Source organism: Octodon degus, unplaced genomic scaffold (genome assembly GCF_000260255.1).
Source record: "Octodon degus isolate 3935 unplaced genomic scaffold, OctDeg1.0 scaffold00230, whole genome shotgun sequence".
NCBI classification, from domain to species: Eukaryota; Metazoa; Chordata; class Mammalia; order Rodentia; family Octodontidae; genus Octodon; species Octodon degus.
The window spans coordinates 1693695-1711428 of NW_004524806.1; the positions used below are offsets into that span (position 1 = coordinate 1693695).

At 39.2% G+C, this 17734-nt stretch overlaps 1 protein-coding gene across 1 annotated transcript in view; it reads left to right on the forward strand.

Annotated features, from left to right (window-relative positions):
- Nucleotides 1-17734, forward strand: part of Eif4enif1 (eukaryotic translation initiation factor 4E nuclear import factor 1) — a 66677-nt gene that overhangs the window by 38898 nt on the left and 10045 nt on the right. The window contains exons 7-13 of the mRNA XM_023705861.1: nucleotides 1135-1310; nucleotides 9289-9424; nucleotides 10100-10279; nucleotides 10670-10902; nucleotides 15307-15378; nucleotides 15865-16048; nucleotides 17086-17165. Coding sequence (XP_023561629.1) covers nucleotides 1135-1310; nucleotides 9289-9424; nucleotides 10100-10279; nucleotides 10670-10902; nucleotides 15307-15378; nucleotides 15865-16048; nucleotides 17086-17165 — 1061 coding nt within the window. The remainder of the gene's footprint in view (nucleotides 1-1134; nucleotides 1311-9288; nucleotides 9425-10099; nucleotides 10280-10669; nucleotides 10903-15306; nucleotides 15379-15864; nucleotides 16049-17085; nucleotides 17166-17734) is intronic.

Below are 17734 nucleotides of genomic sequence, written 5' to 3' on the forward strand. Positions count from 1 at the left end.
TCAGAACCTTGTGCTTGCCAAAGAAGTGCTGTGCCACTTAGCTATCTTCCTAGCCCCTGGTTTGATATTTTTAAGGTTTTCCTCCCTAGGAGAATTTGTGTCTACCATGCCATGACCTTGAAACTATGTGCAGCTCTTTTAATAGGTGCTTTTTGAGAGTGGTTTTGGGGTTCTGTTCTTCGAGTACATTCAAATACAAACATTCAGTGCCTAGTATGTTTCATTAGCTCATTTTATATTGTTTTGTTTTGTTTTTAAGGTGGCTTTTTTTTTCTTTTTTTTTAACCTCAGGATTTTGCTTTTTGCCCATGCTTCGACTAAAATTAAAGACATTAGATGCCTTAAAAATTATCTTTGTGGAGGAGATAGCTCAGTGGTATAAGTACCTGCCTAGCAAATGCAAGGTCCTGAATTCAATCCAGTACCGAAAAAAAGAAAAGAAAAATCTTTGTGGTCTCAATTATTTCTTTTTGTTTTCAAAGACTGTTACCATTTTTTATTTTCAATAAACATACCTTCCCTTCTCTTGTTTAAAAAAATTATTATCTGGTAGATTCACTGAGTCCTAAAATTAATAGACCATTACTGAGGTTTTAGGTCAGCTGACACTATGTAGTAGAACAAAAATTATTAGAGCAAGATAGAAGTCTCAGTTATAATTTATTAATTTGGTGGTTGGTAGGTAAAAATGTTAAACATTTGAATTTTACTTTTAAGGATTAGTTACTTCCTCCAGCAGTAGGCAAGTGAATGTTGCTTTTGTGCAGGTTTCATGTACTACATTAGGTCAACCTGGAAAGTGGTGGTGCAGATACATGGGTGAGGCCAGTAAGACTTGCAAGGACTTACCTTTTCAACGTGCCCATTGGAAGAAGAATTACTCTGCTGTAAGAAACTTGAAGTGCTTAGAAGGAGGAAACTATAATTCTTTCCCATTGATGGTAGTGGTCTGACTGGTTATTAAAACCTTTTCTCTTCTTACAGCTCCCAGAAGAGGGGCACTGAATGTTTTACTGTAGGAAGTATGGTCCGTGCCGCAGAAGTTTTAAAGTCTTCTAAGGCTGTTCTGCATGGGTGAGACTAGAGTGAGTAGTCTACTTCATTAGACTGTACTTTTCCTGGTTTTGTTCTCAGGCATAGTTGAGTGCAATGGAGGCGTAGCTGAAGAGGATGAAGTGGAGGTTATTCTCACCCAGAAGCCTACTGCTGATCAGGAAGTACCAAGGGAAGCTGTCTTGCCGGAACAATCTCCAGGAGAATTTGACTTTAATGAATTCTTTAACCTTGATAAAGTTCCGTGCTTGGCTTCGGTGAGTATAGGGGGACACCTATAAATGTGGATAGAGCAAACTGTAAAGCTGAATTTGTCCCGAGTATATGATACTATTTTGGGTTTTATGTACTTAGGCATTTATTTTGAGGCAGGGTCTCACTATGTTACCCAGGGAAGGTCTCAGTACTTTACGCCTCCTGTGTAAAGTATTGCTTGTTAGATGCTGTGTTTTTTTCTTTCTGAATTTAGGATAGGGTCTACAGAGTCTTACTACGTAGATTGGACTTGTAGTGATCCTCCTATTTTCAGCCTCACAAGTGTAGGGATTACAGGCATGCGCCACCACACCCAGTTTGCTACTGGGTTTTTGACTTTTATTCTTAACTTTGAATTTTGCTTTGAGAGGCTTAACAGACTTGATTAAATGAGAATTTATACCAATTAACACTTTTTCTAGCCTGTTAGCTTTGGACTAAAAATCCTTCAGATGTTTTAAAACATTGTCTCCTTTTATTTACTTATTTACTTTTTTCTTTTTTTGAGCCAGAATCTTGCAGTGTTGCCCAGGATGGCCTCATACTCTTGGACTCGAGTGATCCTCCTGCCTCAGCCTCCTGAGTAGCTGGGACCACAGGCACATGCTACTACACCCAGTTGTCTCCTTTTTTTTTTTTTTTTTTAATGTGCTACTCAGGGTTGAAATCAGGGCCTCAAGCATGGTAGGCAAGTGTTCTACTGTTGAGCTATATCCCCTTTTCATTTTGAAATAGGGTCTTACTAAGTTGCCCAGGCTGGCCTCAGACTTTCAATCCTTCTGTTTAGTCTCCCAAATAGCTGTGGCTACAGGCATGTACCACTGCACCTGGCTTCTTTTATTTTTAACTATTTGTTATAAAGTCTTACTGGAAGTGACTTCTTAAAAAAATAACTGGTGACTGCTATCAAACTGACCTGCAATCCTTGATTAGGTGTTCCTGATGTTATGATGTGATGGTTCTAAAAGCCTTTTGTGAAAAGAACCAGGGATACTTACTAGTGTTGCTGTTATGCTGTTGAGGTCTCTTTCTGGACTTCTAAATTAGAAATTATAAACCCTCCCTAAATACGGCCTGCCTACACAAAATGACATTTTTCTTTGTTTGCTGAAAGAATGCATAGAACTACATTAAAATAGAATTTTTAAAAGTTTACAAAAATCTATATATTCCAGATATCCCATTTGCAAAAATAAATACATAAGTTGATCAGTCCTTAAGAATTGGTGATTTGTGGAATTTAATAAGTTAAATTCATGAAGTTGACTACTTAAAACTACTTAAAACTAAATGACTACTTAAAATGACTACTTAAAACTAACTGGTCCTTGTTTGATTACTATGTGTGTAGACAAATAGGGCACAACAGAGCAGGCCAGATTAACCTGTTTTTGCCTGCTCTCATATACCCAAAAGACAGCCACCTACAATAGGTGATCCAGCACTGCAAAGCACTGATGATTGGTACAGGGCCATATATGAGTTCTAGGGAAATACTTTTTTTGTTCATTGAGACAAGGTCTTGCTATGTAGTTCAGACTGGGCTTGAACTCGTGAAATAGCCCAGGCTGACCTTAGAATTGTAGTTCTTCTCTTGCTTCAGCATCTCAAGTGCTGGGATTATAGGCATATTTGAGCATGCTTAGCTTTTTTTCTTTTCAGTGTGGTCGTGGGAGTTAAATCTGGGGCCTTCATATTGAGCTATGTCATTACTCCACTTTTAGGGGAAGAGCATCTTGGTGCTAAGCTAAACAGCCTAGGCTCCAGTTTGCAGTCCTGCCTCAGCCTGCTGGAGTGCTGGGACTTCAGACATATGCTACCACACCCAGCCGATAATTCTTAAATTCTCTGTTGTTAGTGTAAAGTACAGATGTTGCAGCAATACCAAATTACTATGAGTTTCTAAGCTTTTTTTTTTCCTCTCAAATCCAGTATTCTACTAGTAAACTACATTCTTAGCCTACCTACACCTCTTTTAAGATAGGGTCTCATATGTAGTCCATGATGGCCTTGAAATCACTACATAGTCTGTACTGACCTCAAATTCACGGTGATTCTCCTGCTTCAACGTCCCAAATTCTGGGACTACAGCCATGTACTGTCCCACACAACTTTTTTTTTTCTTTTTTTTTTTAGATAACTTTCACCAAGTTGCACAGGCAGAAATCAAATTTTCAGTCTTTCTGCCTTAGCCTCATACAGTGCTGGAATTACAGATGTGTGCCATCATATCTGGTTTATTCTTTATCAGCTTATCTCAGTGTAGACCAGTATGGTCTAGGACCACATTTATCTATAGCATTTATCAAGAGCATGTGAGATGTAGCTTCAAATCAACTTTGATAACTCTGCTTGATTGTGTTCTAAATTTCTTGAATAGCAATTTTAATTATAAGTATCATAGTTACTTCATTGACAGTTTTCTAACAAACAGTCCTTTGGTTTTTGCATAAGGATTACATCCAGATCAAGTATATAATTACTTGACATAAAACTTAGTAGTCCTCTAAATTCTGAACTTCTGTGGGTATGGTATTGTTTTTCTTGCTTTTGTGTGTGTGTGTGTGTGTGTGTGGTACTGGGGATTGAACTCAGGACCCTACACTTGCCAGGCGGGCACTTGTTCTACTGAGCTGTCTCCCCAACCCCTTTTCTTGCTTTTTTTTAAAAAAAATCTTTTATTTATTTATTTTATTTGATACAGGGTTTTGCTATGCAGCTTGAACTTGTAGTGATCCTCCTGTCTCAGACCCCCAGCACGGGGATTATAGCCATGCACCACCATGCCTGGTTGTGGTGACTGGCATAGCACAGCATGAGGCTGGCATGGTGTGTGATACCAGGGATCAAACCCAGATCCTTGTGCTTGCCAGGCAGGTGCTTAAACCTCTCAGTTGCTCTGCAGTCTGGTACAATACTGTTTTTTATGTGTACTGTTTTGTGACTTTTTTTGAGACAGGGTCTCACTATGCAATTGGGACTGGCCTTGTGTTTACTTTTGTAGCCCCCAGGTTGGTCTTGAACTTGTAGAGATCCTCCTGTCTCAAAACCTCTTGAGTGCTGGGATTGTAGGTATGTGTAATGTTTGAAAAAACAACCGGTTTGTTTTGTTACTTTTTTTTTTTTGCATTCTCTTAGAAGAAAATGGAAATCTTATTATGCAAAGTCTTCACAACAGAAGGTCAAATTTTAAAGGCCAGCAAAATAGCTCAGCAGACTAAATGCCTGCTTTGGCAAGCATAGGGGTTTGATCCCTCGTCCCATGTGCCATGCCAGCCCCGCCCCCAGGGCGTGCTAAGCCAGTGACTGAGTCTGGGCATGGTGGCACACCAACAGCGCAGGGGAGGCTGAAAACAGGAGGAACACTATGAGTCCTAGGTGCATAGTGAGACCCTGTACCAAATACATAAATGAAAAAGGTCAAATTTTGGAGACCTGTACTTGCTCCAAAAGTAATATCTGCAAAACTTAGCTGTGTGCCTAGGCAGAGAAAGAATTCACTTTAATCCAAAGAAAGTGCTAATGAAGCCTAACCTTTAATAATAACAGGTGACATACATACACTACTGATTCTTTACAGCTTTATGTACAGTAAGTCACTTATTTTCACATAACCCTTAGAAATTGATATAATTTTCCATTTCACAGATGAGGAAAAAGGCACGAAATTTAGAAAGCTTGCCCAGAAGCATGTAGCTGTTAAGTGGTGGACTAAACTATCATACAGTTTCTACTCCAACTCCCCACAATTATACTGCCTCTGAAAAATAAAAGGGAAAAGTAGTCACTTGGCACCATCTTATCCTTTGTCCTTCACTCCCAGAGAAAAATCTAGCAAATGCTGGGCAAGTTAGTACTATGCCAGGAAATCCATCTCCCATTTTTTTTTTTTTTTTCCACAAAGGTTCTGCTTATTATGGTATATAATAGATTCACTTAAAACTAAAATGTGGGACTGGGGCTATAAGTCAGTGACACAACACCTGCCTGGCAAGCACAAGGTCTTGAGTTCAATTTCCGGTACAAAAAAAAAACCCCAAAATCTAAAATGTGTCAGTGAAAAACAGAGGCTCTGATTGCATTGTATAACAAACTGAACTCTTAGAACATGATGCTCAGAAAATGACCAACTTGGAAAAGTAAGTAAAACTATAAAAGATTTGAGTGTCCATTGATAGATGTCACAACTGTGATTATGTGTAAAATGCTTAAAAGAGTACCTGATACTTAGTGAATTCCAAAAACATCAGGGATTTTAATTATAAGTAGAACTTTATAATAAAAATAAGAATGTACTTTCTTTTTGTATAAGTTGACCATAGAGACTAGGCAACAAAGGAAATCTCAAATAATGCATTAGTTTCATTCGGAAAGCATTCATTGAGCAACTCTAGGTTCTGCACACTCTTCCTAGGAATTGAAGTTATTGTAGTAAATACAATGAAGACCCTGTCCTCATACAGCTTACTTTCTGGCAGAGGAAACACAACAAGAGACAGGAAGGCAGGATAGGATAGGATAAGATATATGTTATATATTGAATATGGACACATACGTGTGCATGTAATTGTAGGCTATGTTCACTGACTGGCATTGCATCGCCTTTAGAAATTGACAAGTTGAGAGTGTACAAAATGAAAATGTGGATCAGATTTACAATAATTGAAAGTAAGTTTAAGATAGGATACAATTTTTTTGCGGGGCAAACTGGGGATTGAGCTCAGGCCCTTGCACTTGCCAGGGAAGCCCTTATTCCACTGAGCTATCTCCCCGGCCCCTTGGTTTTTTTGTTTGTTTGTTTGTTTGTTTGTTTGTTTGTTTTTTGTGGTACTGGGGATTGAACGCAGGACCTTGTGCTTGCCAGGCAAGCGCTTATTTTACTGAGCTATCTCTCTGACCTGAGGCTAGCTTTGAACCCACTAATATAGCCAAGGCTGGCCTTGAACTTGTGGTGATCCTCCTGCCTCAGCCTCTCCAGAGCTGGGATTACAGGCATGTACCACCATGGATCCAACTCCTAAAGTACTATGCTGACAATTAATAGGTGCTTGACTTTGTTAACTAAAATGTTAGACATAGGCTTTAACCCCCACTACCAAAGAGAAATAGAAAAAGGAGGAACCGGGGAGATGGCTCAGTGGAATAAGCACTTCCCTGGCAAGTGCAAGGGCCTGAGTTCAATCCCTGGTTCTGCAAAAAAAAAAAAAAAAAGAAGAAGAAGAAAGAAAGAAAGAAAGAAAGAGGAAAGGAAATCTTAACCAATTTAGAATGATTACCAGAAATGTGACACAGAAGCACCTACTAATATAATCAAAAGTATGCTCAGAAAGTTGGGCATGATAGCACATGCCTCTAATCTCAGTACTTGGTAGATTGAGGCAGGAGGATCGCCACAAGTTCAGAGCCAGCCTGGGCTATATAGTGAGTTCAAAGCTAACCTGAACTACACAGCAAGACCCTGCCTCAAAAAAAAAAAAAAAAAAAGGTATGCTCAGAAGAAAATGTTACATTCAGTGCATTCATTACAAATCCAAAGGGGGGAAAAATAGTTTTTTGTTTGTTTGTTTTTGTTTTTTGGCAGAACCAGAGATTAAACTCGGGCCCTTACGCTTGCCGGGCAAGTGCTTCTTCTTCTGAGCTATCTCCCCAGCCCCTAAACATAGTAATTAAAAAAAAATAGTGATTTTGACAATAATGATTAGTAAAAGAAAAAACATTAATAAGACCAAGTAACTGTCAAAGAGCAAAGTATTTCACAGTGTGTTTTCTCATCATACTATAAATGCAGGGATATGACTTGTCTAAATGAACTGTGTTTGAAGGACCAGACTAACAGTCATATAGGTGACCTTTAAATGCTAATATAAATCTAAGGATCGCTAAAACACTAGAATACAGTTCTCAGGCTCCTCAATAAGAGTGTAGGAAAAGATTGCCCTAGCCTAGAAATGAGGTGTAATCCAGGTCTCCATTTCCTGTACAGTATACAGGTGGGAACCTCTGCTGTTTGTGTCCCAGCTTGCTCTGTAGTAAAAATGACTTAACTCAATAAGCTCTTAGTATTCTTTTCAGGTTTAAAGCCTTGTAGTGCTAGGTGCAGTGGCGCACACCTGTAATCCCAGCAATTTAAGAAGCAGAGGCAGCTATGTGCCTAATTCATCATTTTTGCTGTTTGTAAAAATTAAAGTTTTTTCAGTGATGACATAGTTTGAATACTGTAGCTTTTTATTGCTTCTTTTATAATTCCTATTTATCACTAAAATGGTTATATTTGGGGTATATTGCTCAATTTTTCCACTGTGAAACATCATAATTTTTTCTCTTCAATTAATGCAGGGCCGGCCAAATAACTCAGAGGATTAAAGCGCCTGCTTAGGCAGACACAACAGCTGGGGGTTGGATGCCCAGCCAGCCTGCTGTGCCGGCCCCGCCCCCAGGGTGTGCTGAGATGGTGATTGAGACTGGCTGACCACAGGCAGATCACTATGAGTTTGATCTACATAGTGGGGCCGGGGAGATGGCTCAGCAGAATAAGTGCTTGCCTGGCAAGCACAAGGGTCTGAGTTCAATCCCCGGTTCTGCAAAAAAAAAAGTATGTGATCTACGTAGTGAGACCCTGTAGACCCTTACTTAAAAAAAAAAAAAAATTCAAAATTGGTGAACTTGCAAGTTTTTTAAGTTATGAGAGTCTATAAGTAGAATTTTATTGAAACTGTATGAATATTTCTTCTGAAAATAGAAGTTCCAGAAACAAAAATCAGATTAGGGTTTTGAGTTAAAAAATTCTGTCATAAGAAATACTTGTTTTAGTTTGAGAGTATAGATTATGAAAACATTCGAGGTAAGAATGAAAAGAAAATCTAGGCTAGCCGCGGTGGTATGTGCCTATAATCCTAGCTGCTTGGTATGCTAAGACAGAAGGAGCAAAGGTTCAAGGCCAATCTGGGCAATTTAGTGAGTCCCTGTCTCAGAATAGAGCCGTGCATGTAGCTCATTGGTAGAGCTCCCCTGCAATCCCCGAACCAACAAAAAACCCTAAAAGTAAATCTAACCTTCTCTCCCTTGATGAACATTAACTAGAAACTTGGCTTTAAACTTCAGGTAAGAAAGATTAATGTATATATTTAACTGGATCTACTTTAGGAAAGATCAAAAATTTATATTTTAAAAAATGCTGAAATCTAGTTTTTTAAAAAATTGTCAATATAAATATGAAATATTGAAGAAATTATATCTCTTCATAATGTATCATTTACTTGGCCTTATTCTTAAACCAAAATGTTAGGGGTTGGATTTAGAAGAAAGCAAATACCTATAAACTTCCCATTAATCTCAAACAAAAATTAGAGATCAATTAAAATATCTCTCGTATTCTGACATTTTACAAATTTTGCCTTGAAATTATGATCTTTATGAATCTGTTTTTGTAGCTTTTGGAATTGTCAGAACTGAATTTAATGACACTTATAACCTTGAAATCACCTCTTCAGACTTGGTGTTCAGCCAAAGGCAGTGCTGGTGCTGCTTAGAGACTAAGTCTTCTAGCTAGGCATAGGCACCTGCTTATGATTCCACCATTTAGGAGGCTAAGCCAGGAAGATTCCAAGTTCTAGGCCAACCTGGACTATATAGCAAGACCCTGTCTCAGAAAAAAAAGAAAATGAGTCTTCTGAGAACATTTGGTAGTATATGGATTTTCTGAGGCAAAACATGCAAAACCAAGATACTGAATGGCATAGAGGCTTAGCTACATATATTTAGAAGGTACATGGTTGATTGTACCAATTTTAAGATACTCAGAAAGGACCCAGCCAGGGGGAGAAAAATTAAAGGTTTAGAATCCTAAATTCTGAGACTGTTTACCTTCAGGTCAGCAGCATCAAAGGAAATTCCAAAGTAAGTGACCCTTTCTTAAAATTTGAATGTTCGTGTCCTTTTTTGCCTAAAATCTATTTTAGTTTAACTCATCTTTCTCTTTAGATGATAGAAGATGTTTTGGGAGAAGGGTCAGTCTCTGCCAGTCGGTTCAGCAGGTGGTTCTCTAATCCAAGCCGATCAGGAAGCCGATCCAGCAGCCTTGGGTCAACGCCACATGAAGAGTTGGAGAGACTTGCAGGTAAACTGACTAAAGATTCTGCCTTGAATGTAGACTTAGCTTTCTCTCTTTTTTATTTATTTATTTTTTTTTGCAGAGCCGGGGATTGAACTCAGGCTCTTACACTTACCAGGGAAGCGCTTATTCTACTGAGCTATCTCCCTGGCCCCCAGCTTTTTCTGTTTTCATTGCATCTGTTTTATTGTTCTTTTTTTTTTTTCTCCTTCCGTACCTGGGAATGAACTCAGGACCCTGCACTTGCCAAGCAGGCATTATTCTACTGAGCTATCTCCCCAAACCCTTGTTTGTTTTGAGGTGCTGATAATTAAATCCAGGGTCCAAAGGCCTTCCACTTGGCAAACACTACCACTTAGTTACATACCTAGCCTTTTTTATTTTCTTTGTGGTACTGGGGTTGAACCCAGAAAATGATGAGTTATATCCCTTTTTATTTTGAGACAAAGAGTTACTCTGGTCCCAAGCTTGGAATCCTCCCATCTCAGCCTCATGAGTAGGTAGAATGATACACTTGTACCACTGCTCCTGACTTTTTTTGTTTTCACTTGTGAGGGTCAGTAAGGATCACAATGTTTCAAAATAACAAAAAGCTTTCAATTTGTATCCTCTTAAACTGTTAGAGGTAGGTTTCTGTGCTTTATTGGGACCAATTATGACTAATTTTGTTTATATTATAAGGTCTGGAGCAAGCCATCCTCTCTCCTGGACAGAACACAGGGAATTATTTTGCTCCTATACCACTGGAAGATAATGCTGAAAATAAAGTGGATATTTTAGAGATGCTACAGAAAGCCAAAGTGGATTTGAAACCCCTGCTTTCCAGCCTTTCTGCAAATAAAGAAAAACTTAAAGAGAGCTGTAAGTGTTTACTGAGAATCTGCTTTAGATATCCAGAAAGGCTTGGACTGTTTTAAGATTAACATACTGCTATTGTGTTGAGTGAGATATATGATAGATTTTATTTAGAAGCCTTGAAAAAGACTCATTTTATAGAACAATACTTCTTTTGGAGGAGTGTAATAGTCAGTGGATCATAACCCCATCATCAGAACTGTTTTGTTTGTTTTTTGGGTTTTTTTTGGCAGAACCAGGGATTGAACTCAGGTCCTTGTGCTTGGCTGGGAGGCGCTTATTCCACTGAGCCATTTCCCTGGCCCCAATCATTTTCATCTTAACCACCATGATAGCCAGCGAAAATTCCTACCTCTATCTCTGCTTGGTTTAACCAACACTTTTCTCACATTTCAGCACATTCAGGGGTTGTGCTTTCAGTAGAAGAGGTAGAAGCAGGGCTCAAGGGCTTGAAGGTAGACCAACAAGTGAAGAATTCAACTCCCTTCATGGCAGAACACTTAGAGGAGACCCTGAGTGCTGCAAGCAACAGTCGACAACTCAAGAAAGATGGTGATATGACTGCATTTAACAAGCTAGTGAGCACCATGAAGGCAAGTGGAACTTTGCCTTCTCAGCCCAAAGTTAATGTAAGTATTTGACACAAACCTCACCTGACCTTTTCTCCCTTTCCCTCTTTCTGTTTCACAATAAGTGGGTTTTTAAGAAGATATTCTGAGTAAATTGGATATTCTTTAGTAGTCATTTGGGCCTTCATATTTTTGTGTTCTTTATCAGCACTCTGTTCATTACCAGAAAGACTGTCCTGTGGATGTGTGGATGTGTGTGTGTGTGTGTGTGTGTTGACTGACAATAGAAAGATTCAATTTTATGCAATACCTGAATTACTTTATTAAATTACTGCTAAAACAGGTATAAAACTGTGTTTTTAGATGTGCTCTGGAGAAAGTTTTATGGTTATTCAGATACTTAAGTTCATGTAGTTTACCATATTTTTATAGTAAAATCTTCCTTTTCACACTTTCTAATTCCTGCTCTTCTGATTAGGCAGTTGACAGTTATACAGATTAGGTTAAAGTATTTGAGACAGATATTTTGATTTTTGTTTTTTGTTTGTTTTTGTTTTTGGTACTGGGGATCGAACTCAGGCACTTGCATTTGCCAGGCAGGCACTTAAGCTGCTGAGCTATCACCCCAGCCCCTAAGACAGGTATTTTGAGACAGTTGCATTCTGTCAAATTACTAGTGGAAGAACGTATGATTTTTTGTTTGTTTTTTTTTCCAACTTCTGGACATGAGGTTAGGTTGTCAGGTGAATGCATTTCAGTAAATGCACATGAATAACATACACTGGTCTTTCTATAACAATGCTTCGTTGAATAGTGAAAATATAACTGTTCTAGTTGCTAAGCTTTAGCATATTTATCAGGTTACATCTTGCTTATTTTCTGCTAGTTCCTTGTCTGAGAATTACAGGTAGCCAAAGTCTGAAGAGAAATATCTGATTCACTACACCTGTACCTAGAGAAGACAACTGATTTTTAGCCTTCTTATTTGACCACAGCTAGTAAGACCTCAACCTGAAAGGATTGGACAGAGGTGCCATTATTCCTGGCTGTAGTGTTCAGACTGACCTTATGCCTCTGAAAGAAGATATCTCAGACTTCATTTCTTTCTTTTTCTTTTTTTTTTTTTTTTTTGGCGCAACCAGGGATTGAACTCAGGCCCTTGTGCTTGCCAGGCAAGCACTTATTCTACTGAGCTATCTCCCCAGCCCCCTCTTTTTTTCTTTTATTGGAAGCAGTCTCATGTATGTAGTTTATACTCATAGTGATCCTCCTGTCTCAACTTCCCCAGTTCTGGGATTACAGACCTGTGCCACCGTGCTGGGTTTTGGGAGTGAATAGGCATGTGGTACCAGGGATGGGACTCTGGGCCTTGCGCTTGCCAGACAGGCACTTATACCACTGAGCTATCTCCCCAGCCTATTTCTTTGTGTCAGACCACTGGTAAATTACAGGGAAATGTTCTTATAAACTACATTAGAGAGACTGGATATGGTGGCGTGCACCTGTAATCCCAGCTCTTGGGAGGCTATGAACAGGTGGATCACTATGAGTCTGACCTAGTAGTGAAACCCTGAACCACCCTGTAGACCCTTCCCTAAAATAAATAAATAAATTACATTAGAATTAAATTACATACAAATAATTATTAATTACAAATGCTTGCAAATGAAGACCAGATTGAAATGTTGAGACTTATGAAGATAATAATACACAATGTCTTAATTATTGCAACTGTCCTACTAACCTGTTTTGAAACAGTTTCATTGCTATTTTTTTTCTCATTAAAATGAATAAAGATAATGAAATGTTGGGATTGTACTATGACCCTTTCTTGTGCTGTTGACTGGTATCAGTAAATTCTTTCAGTCAACTTCTTCCTTTTAATGTGAATGACTAAGGAAATGGAGATTGAGCTATTCTGCAGTTTTACACTCTGTCTCTAGGATATTGATACAACTGGCCCTGAGTTGTGAGGTTACTTGATTTGATACTGAGGTTTCAGTTCTTTGACATATTTCTGGTTTCAGCTGAGGGAATGTGTTTCAAACATCTGCTAAGAAAATAGATGCTATAATTCAAGTAGCTGGGCAAAGACTAACACAAACTCAAGCTAACCTAGAAAGAAAGCAAAGAAAATAATGCAATAAGGATACCAGGTATAATCTACATTGCTGGATTTGCATGTTAGGTCCTGTTTTTCTAAAATCTGTGTCTTTACTAACTCTGAGTTATATATACTGTATCTCATCTGCCTCTTCTATTTAGATTCAATCATATTGTTCATCCCAAAATGAAACATTTTGTTCCAGTCTAAACCTTACTTTAAATAGAATCTTAGATTCTGTCCTCTAAATATAGTAAGGCATGTTGTATAAACTTGCTTATTATATTTAGGTAGAACCAAGTAATTCTTGAGATTATTAATTGAAATCATTGTATTTAGTACCAATTCCAAAACCAACAATAAAACATTTGTGGGCCAGGCAGATGGCTCAGTAGAATAAGGGCCTGAGTTCAATCCCCAGTTCCACCAAAAAAGAAAAAAGAATTGGATATCTTTGAGCTGTTTCATACCCAAGTATACTGCTGTGGGCTCTGCCAGCTCCATCTAGTAGAAGGACAGTTTCTGGTACAGTTGTATCAGAAAAAGCATTTTTTAAAAAGGCTGAACTAGGGGCTGGCGAGATAGCTCAGTGGTCTAAAAGCACCTGCTTAGGCAAGCATACAGGGACCTCGGTTCGATCCCCAGCACCACATGCCATGCCAGCTCCGCCCCCAGGGTGGGCTGAGCTGACCATAAAAAAAATAAAAAAATAAAGGAAACATTAAAAAATAAAAAGGCTGAAGTAAAGATAGGAATTTACTAAATTACAGATGGGAATAGAAATTGGGTATGTAAAATATAACCTATGGTGCATTAAAAACAGTGAAGGATTTTAACTGTCCTGTGTGAGAGACCCATTTTAATAGCTGTTTAAAGTTTAGGGCCAGCAAGATAGCTCAGTAGACTAAATGCCTGCTTTGGCAAGCACAGGAACTCTTGGGTTTGATCTGAGGTCCTGCATGCCCCACTGGCCCCACTTTCAGGGCACACTGAGTCAGTGACCAAGTCTGGGCATGGTGGCGTATGCCTGTAATCCCAGTGATGGAGAGGCTGAAAACAGGACCACTACAAGTCTGAGCTGCATAGTGAGACTCTGTACTAAATACATAAAATGAAGAAAAATTAAAAAAAATAAAGTTTAAATTTTCTGAAACATGAAATTGAAATATAAGAATTGTGGCCAAATTTGCTATTACCTAAGGGTTTTTTTTGTTTGTTTGTTTTTTGTTTTGTTTTGGTACTGGGGGTTGAACTCAGGATGTTGTGCTTGCCATGCTGGTACACCACTGAGCTATCTTCCCTGGCCTGTATCTTAAGATTTTAATATCATCTCTGGTAGGTAAATCTTGTTAAAGATACAGTTTTAATCTTGTTAAAAACACAGATACTCAAATCCTTGAGTAGCAGGGATTGCCTCAAAAACTAAAATCTATAAATTACAATTTTTATTTGTGACTAAAAGTATGCTCCTCATTTTTCACAACTTTTTCCCTTTTTTTGCTTACAACATTAGAAATAGTAAGATATACAGAAATAGTTAGAAATAGCGGGGGGGGGGGGGAGATGGCTCAGTGGAATAAGCGCTTTCCTGGCAAGCGCAAGGGTCTGAGTTCAATCCCCGGTTCCACCAGAAAAAAAAAAAAAAAGAAATAGCCAAATATGGTGGTACATGCTTATAATCCCAGAATGTGAGACAGGAAGATCATGAGTTCAAGGCCACTGGGCTATGTAGTAAATTCAAACCTAGCCTAGACTATGTACCAAGACCTTGTCCCAGAAAATAAAAAGAATGATATAGATCAGTGTCAGCAGAAGTATCTCAGAGTGGCATCTGCATGTGCCTATGAGAGTCTTTCCAGCTGGTGACATACAACTTTTAATCTTAGCATCGTGGAACACTAAGGCTGAAAGACCGCAAGTTCAAGCCCCAGCTTCTGAACCTTAGTAATGTTGCAACACCCTGTCTCACAAGGCAAATAGGACTAGGGTTGATCACAGTATGAAAGTCCTGGGTTCTGTCTCCTGTACTGCAGAGGGCAAAAAGTGTTTTGTGGTTTTTTTTTTGTTTGTTTGTTTTCCATTTTCAGGTCTTTGGGACCTATGGGATGAGAGGAACAAGTTGGTCTAAGTTTTCTGTGACTTGAACATCATTCTGTAGTGAACTCTCTTGAATGTTTAATATTTTCTTGTGGTTCCAAATTAATCTATAAGATACATGTGTTAAAAGTTAAAACTAAGGGCCCGGAGAGATAGCTCAGTAGAATAAGCACTTGCCTGGCAACAACAAGGGCCTGAGTTCAATCCTCGGTTCTGTCCCCCCCAAAAAAAAGTTAAAACTAGTTTTTCTTTGACTTTTGTAGCAAAATCTTGAAAGCCATTTGATGTCCCCTGCTGAGTCTGCAGGCCAGCCTGCCTCTAAGAACATCCTGCAGGTATGTTTTAATGCTAGACGGAGGCCCTAGAACCTAAACAGTAGCCCCCTGAACTGGATTTGTATAGTGGTCCAGGTTTGGGCCTTAGATAATGATCCACGTTGCCTGGCAATTGTGCATGTCATGTTGTTGCCTCACATAGCCCTTTAGTTCTAGTTTGCAGGTTTGCAATTCTGTGGAACTTAAAGTAGGTAAACTATTTGTATCATTGATTTAAAGCAAATACTAGGGCTGGGGAGATAGCTCAGTAGAATAAGCACTTGCCTGGCAAGCTCAAGGTCCTGCGTTCAATCCCCGGTACCGCAAAAAAAAAAAAAGCAAGCAAATACTAGTTGAACATGCAGAAATACATTGCATGTACATATGCCAGGTCCCTCAAAGCATCAGGAGGCTTCATCATCCGGCTTTCAAAATATATAATCTATAGTTTCTAACTAAAAGGAAGAACTAGGTTTACTCACAGGAATTTGGTTTTTTTGGCTATAGGAACTTCTGGGTCAACCAGTTCAAAGATCTGCTTCTTCCAATCTTTTGAGTGGCCTTATGGGGAGCTTGGAGCCTACTACATCTTTACTGGGCCAAAGAGCACCCTCTCCTCCCGTGTCACAGGTGTTTCAAACTCGAGCAGCCTCAGCAGACTACCTTCGCCCAAGAATACCATCACCAATTGGTAACTAGATGATTTTTTTTTTTTTTAACTGAGATAGAACCCAGGGCCTTGCACATAGTAGGCAAGCACTCCACCCCTGAGCTATGTCCTCTGCCTAGCAACTATTCTCAAGCACAGATGTCTGTTCTCCCTTAAACACACATGCCATATCTGTAACCCCTAGGACAGACAGTTTGATTTTTAACAGAAATATGTAAATTAATGCATTTTGGATGGAGGTGTGTGATAAATGTAGAAAATAACTTAGCTGTCCTTCATGGTATTTAGTCTAAATTGGGACAGCTCTTTAATCTTCTTCCTTATTTAGGGAGCTCAATCCCACAAGTTAATTTAGCTTCTTAGATTTTTCCTTGATAAAGAAGTTGGAATAGGGGCCAGGGGGATAGCTCAGTAGGAAGGACCTGAGTTCAATCCCCAGTACTGCTAAAAAAAAAAAAAAAAAGTTGGAATGGTGGCCGTCCCTTGAGCTGTTATGGTGAGAGACAATGAACTGTGAAGTCTTGCAGTTGATTCAGAATGTGACTTAAGCACTTCTGGAAAGCAGTCCTAGAAGTGTCACTATGTTTCTGCCAGTCTGGACCACTGCAGACTGCTTCCCACTTACCTTGTTAGTCATACCTTGAGAAGCAGCTTTTTAAATGATTTTTCCACAGTCAAGGAAATAGAATTCTGTGGAAATAGTGTGACATCAAAGTACTGAGCTCTACTTTGGTACCAGGTGGCTTAGTGAGCATGACCAAATGCTGGCTTGAAAAGCTCTGTCTCAGAGACATATTAGCTCTGAAAGGGCTATAAAGGTGACAGCTTAGTGGGGAAAAAGGATAAACCAGCAATTGAGGCAATTATGTAGTTGAATTAAGGTCCACATAGCCCACTGTGAGAGAACAAGGAAAATGAATGTCCATCAGCCCACAGAGTCAATACTTCCTAGAAGAGACCTCAGTGAGGAGCAGCATGTATTAGTGATAATGCTACCCTGATGCATGAACATGACCTTTACATTCATTCATTCATTTATCCTGTAACTTTTCTGACAGGTTTCACACCAGGACCACAACAATTACTTGGAGATCCATTCCAAGGCATTCGAAAGCCTATGAGCCCTGTCACAGCCCAGGTTAGACTGAGCTCTTCTCATACCCAATGTGTTGCTTGGTTTTTCATCTAACTATTGTGGGATAATGAATTGAATTGCTACAATACTTGAATTGGTTTTGCAGCAGAGGAACTTTTCCTTTTTTTTTTTTTTTTGAGACAGTTTCTCACTGTGTATGTGTAGTTCAGGCTGAAATCACTGTGTAGCCCATGTTGGCTTCAAACACACAGTGATCCTCATGCCTCAGTCTCCTGACTGCTGAGATTACAGGCATGGGCCAGCATGCCTGGCTAAGTAGAATGCTTGTGGTTTGTTTTGTTGTGGTCTTAATAGTTCAACTTTAGTGAAGGCTAGAAAATTGCTGAGTAAATACTATTTGATATATACGCGCAGTATAAAATTTAGTCATTTCCACTAATTTTCTCAGTTGCTGCTTAAATGTACCCATGAGGGGCTGCCGGGATGGCTCAGTGGTCTAAAGCACCTACGTGGACCAAGCTTGGCAAAGCACAGGGACCGCGGTTCAATCCCCCAGCACCACATGCCAGCCAGCCCCGCCCCCTGGTGGGCTGAGCTGGCCACAAACACAC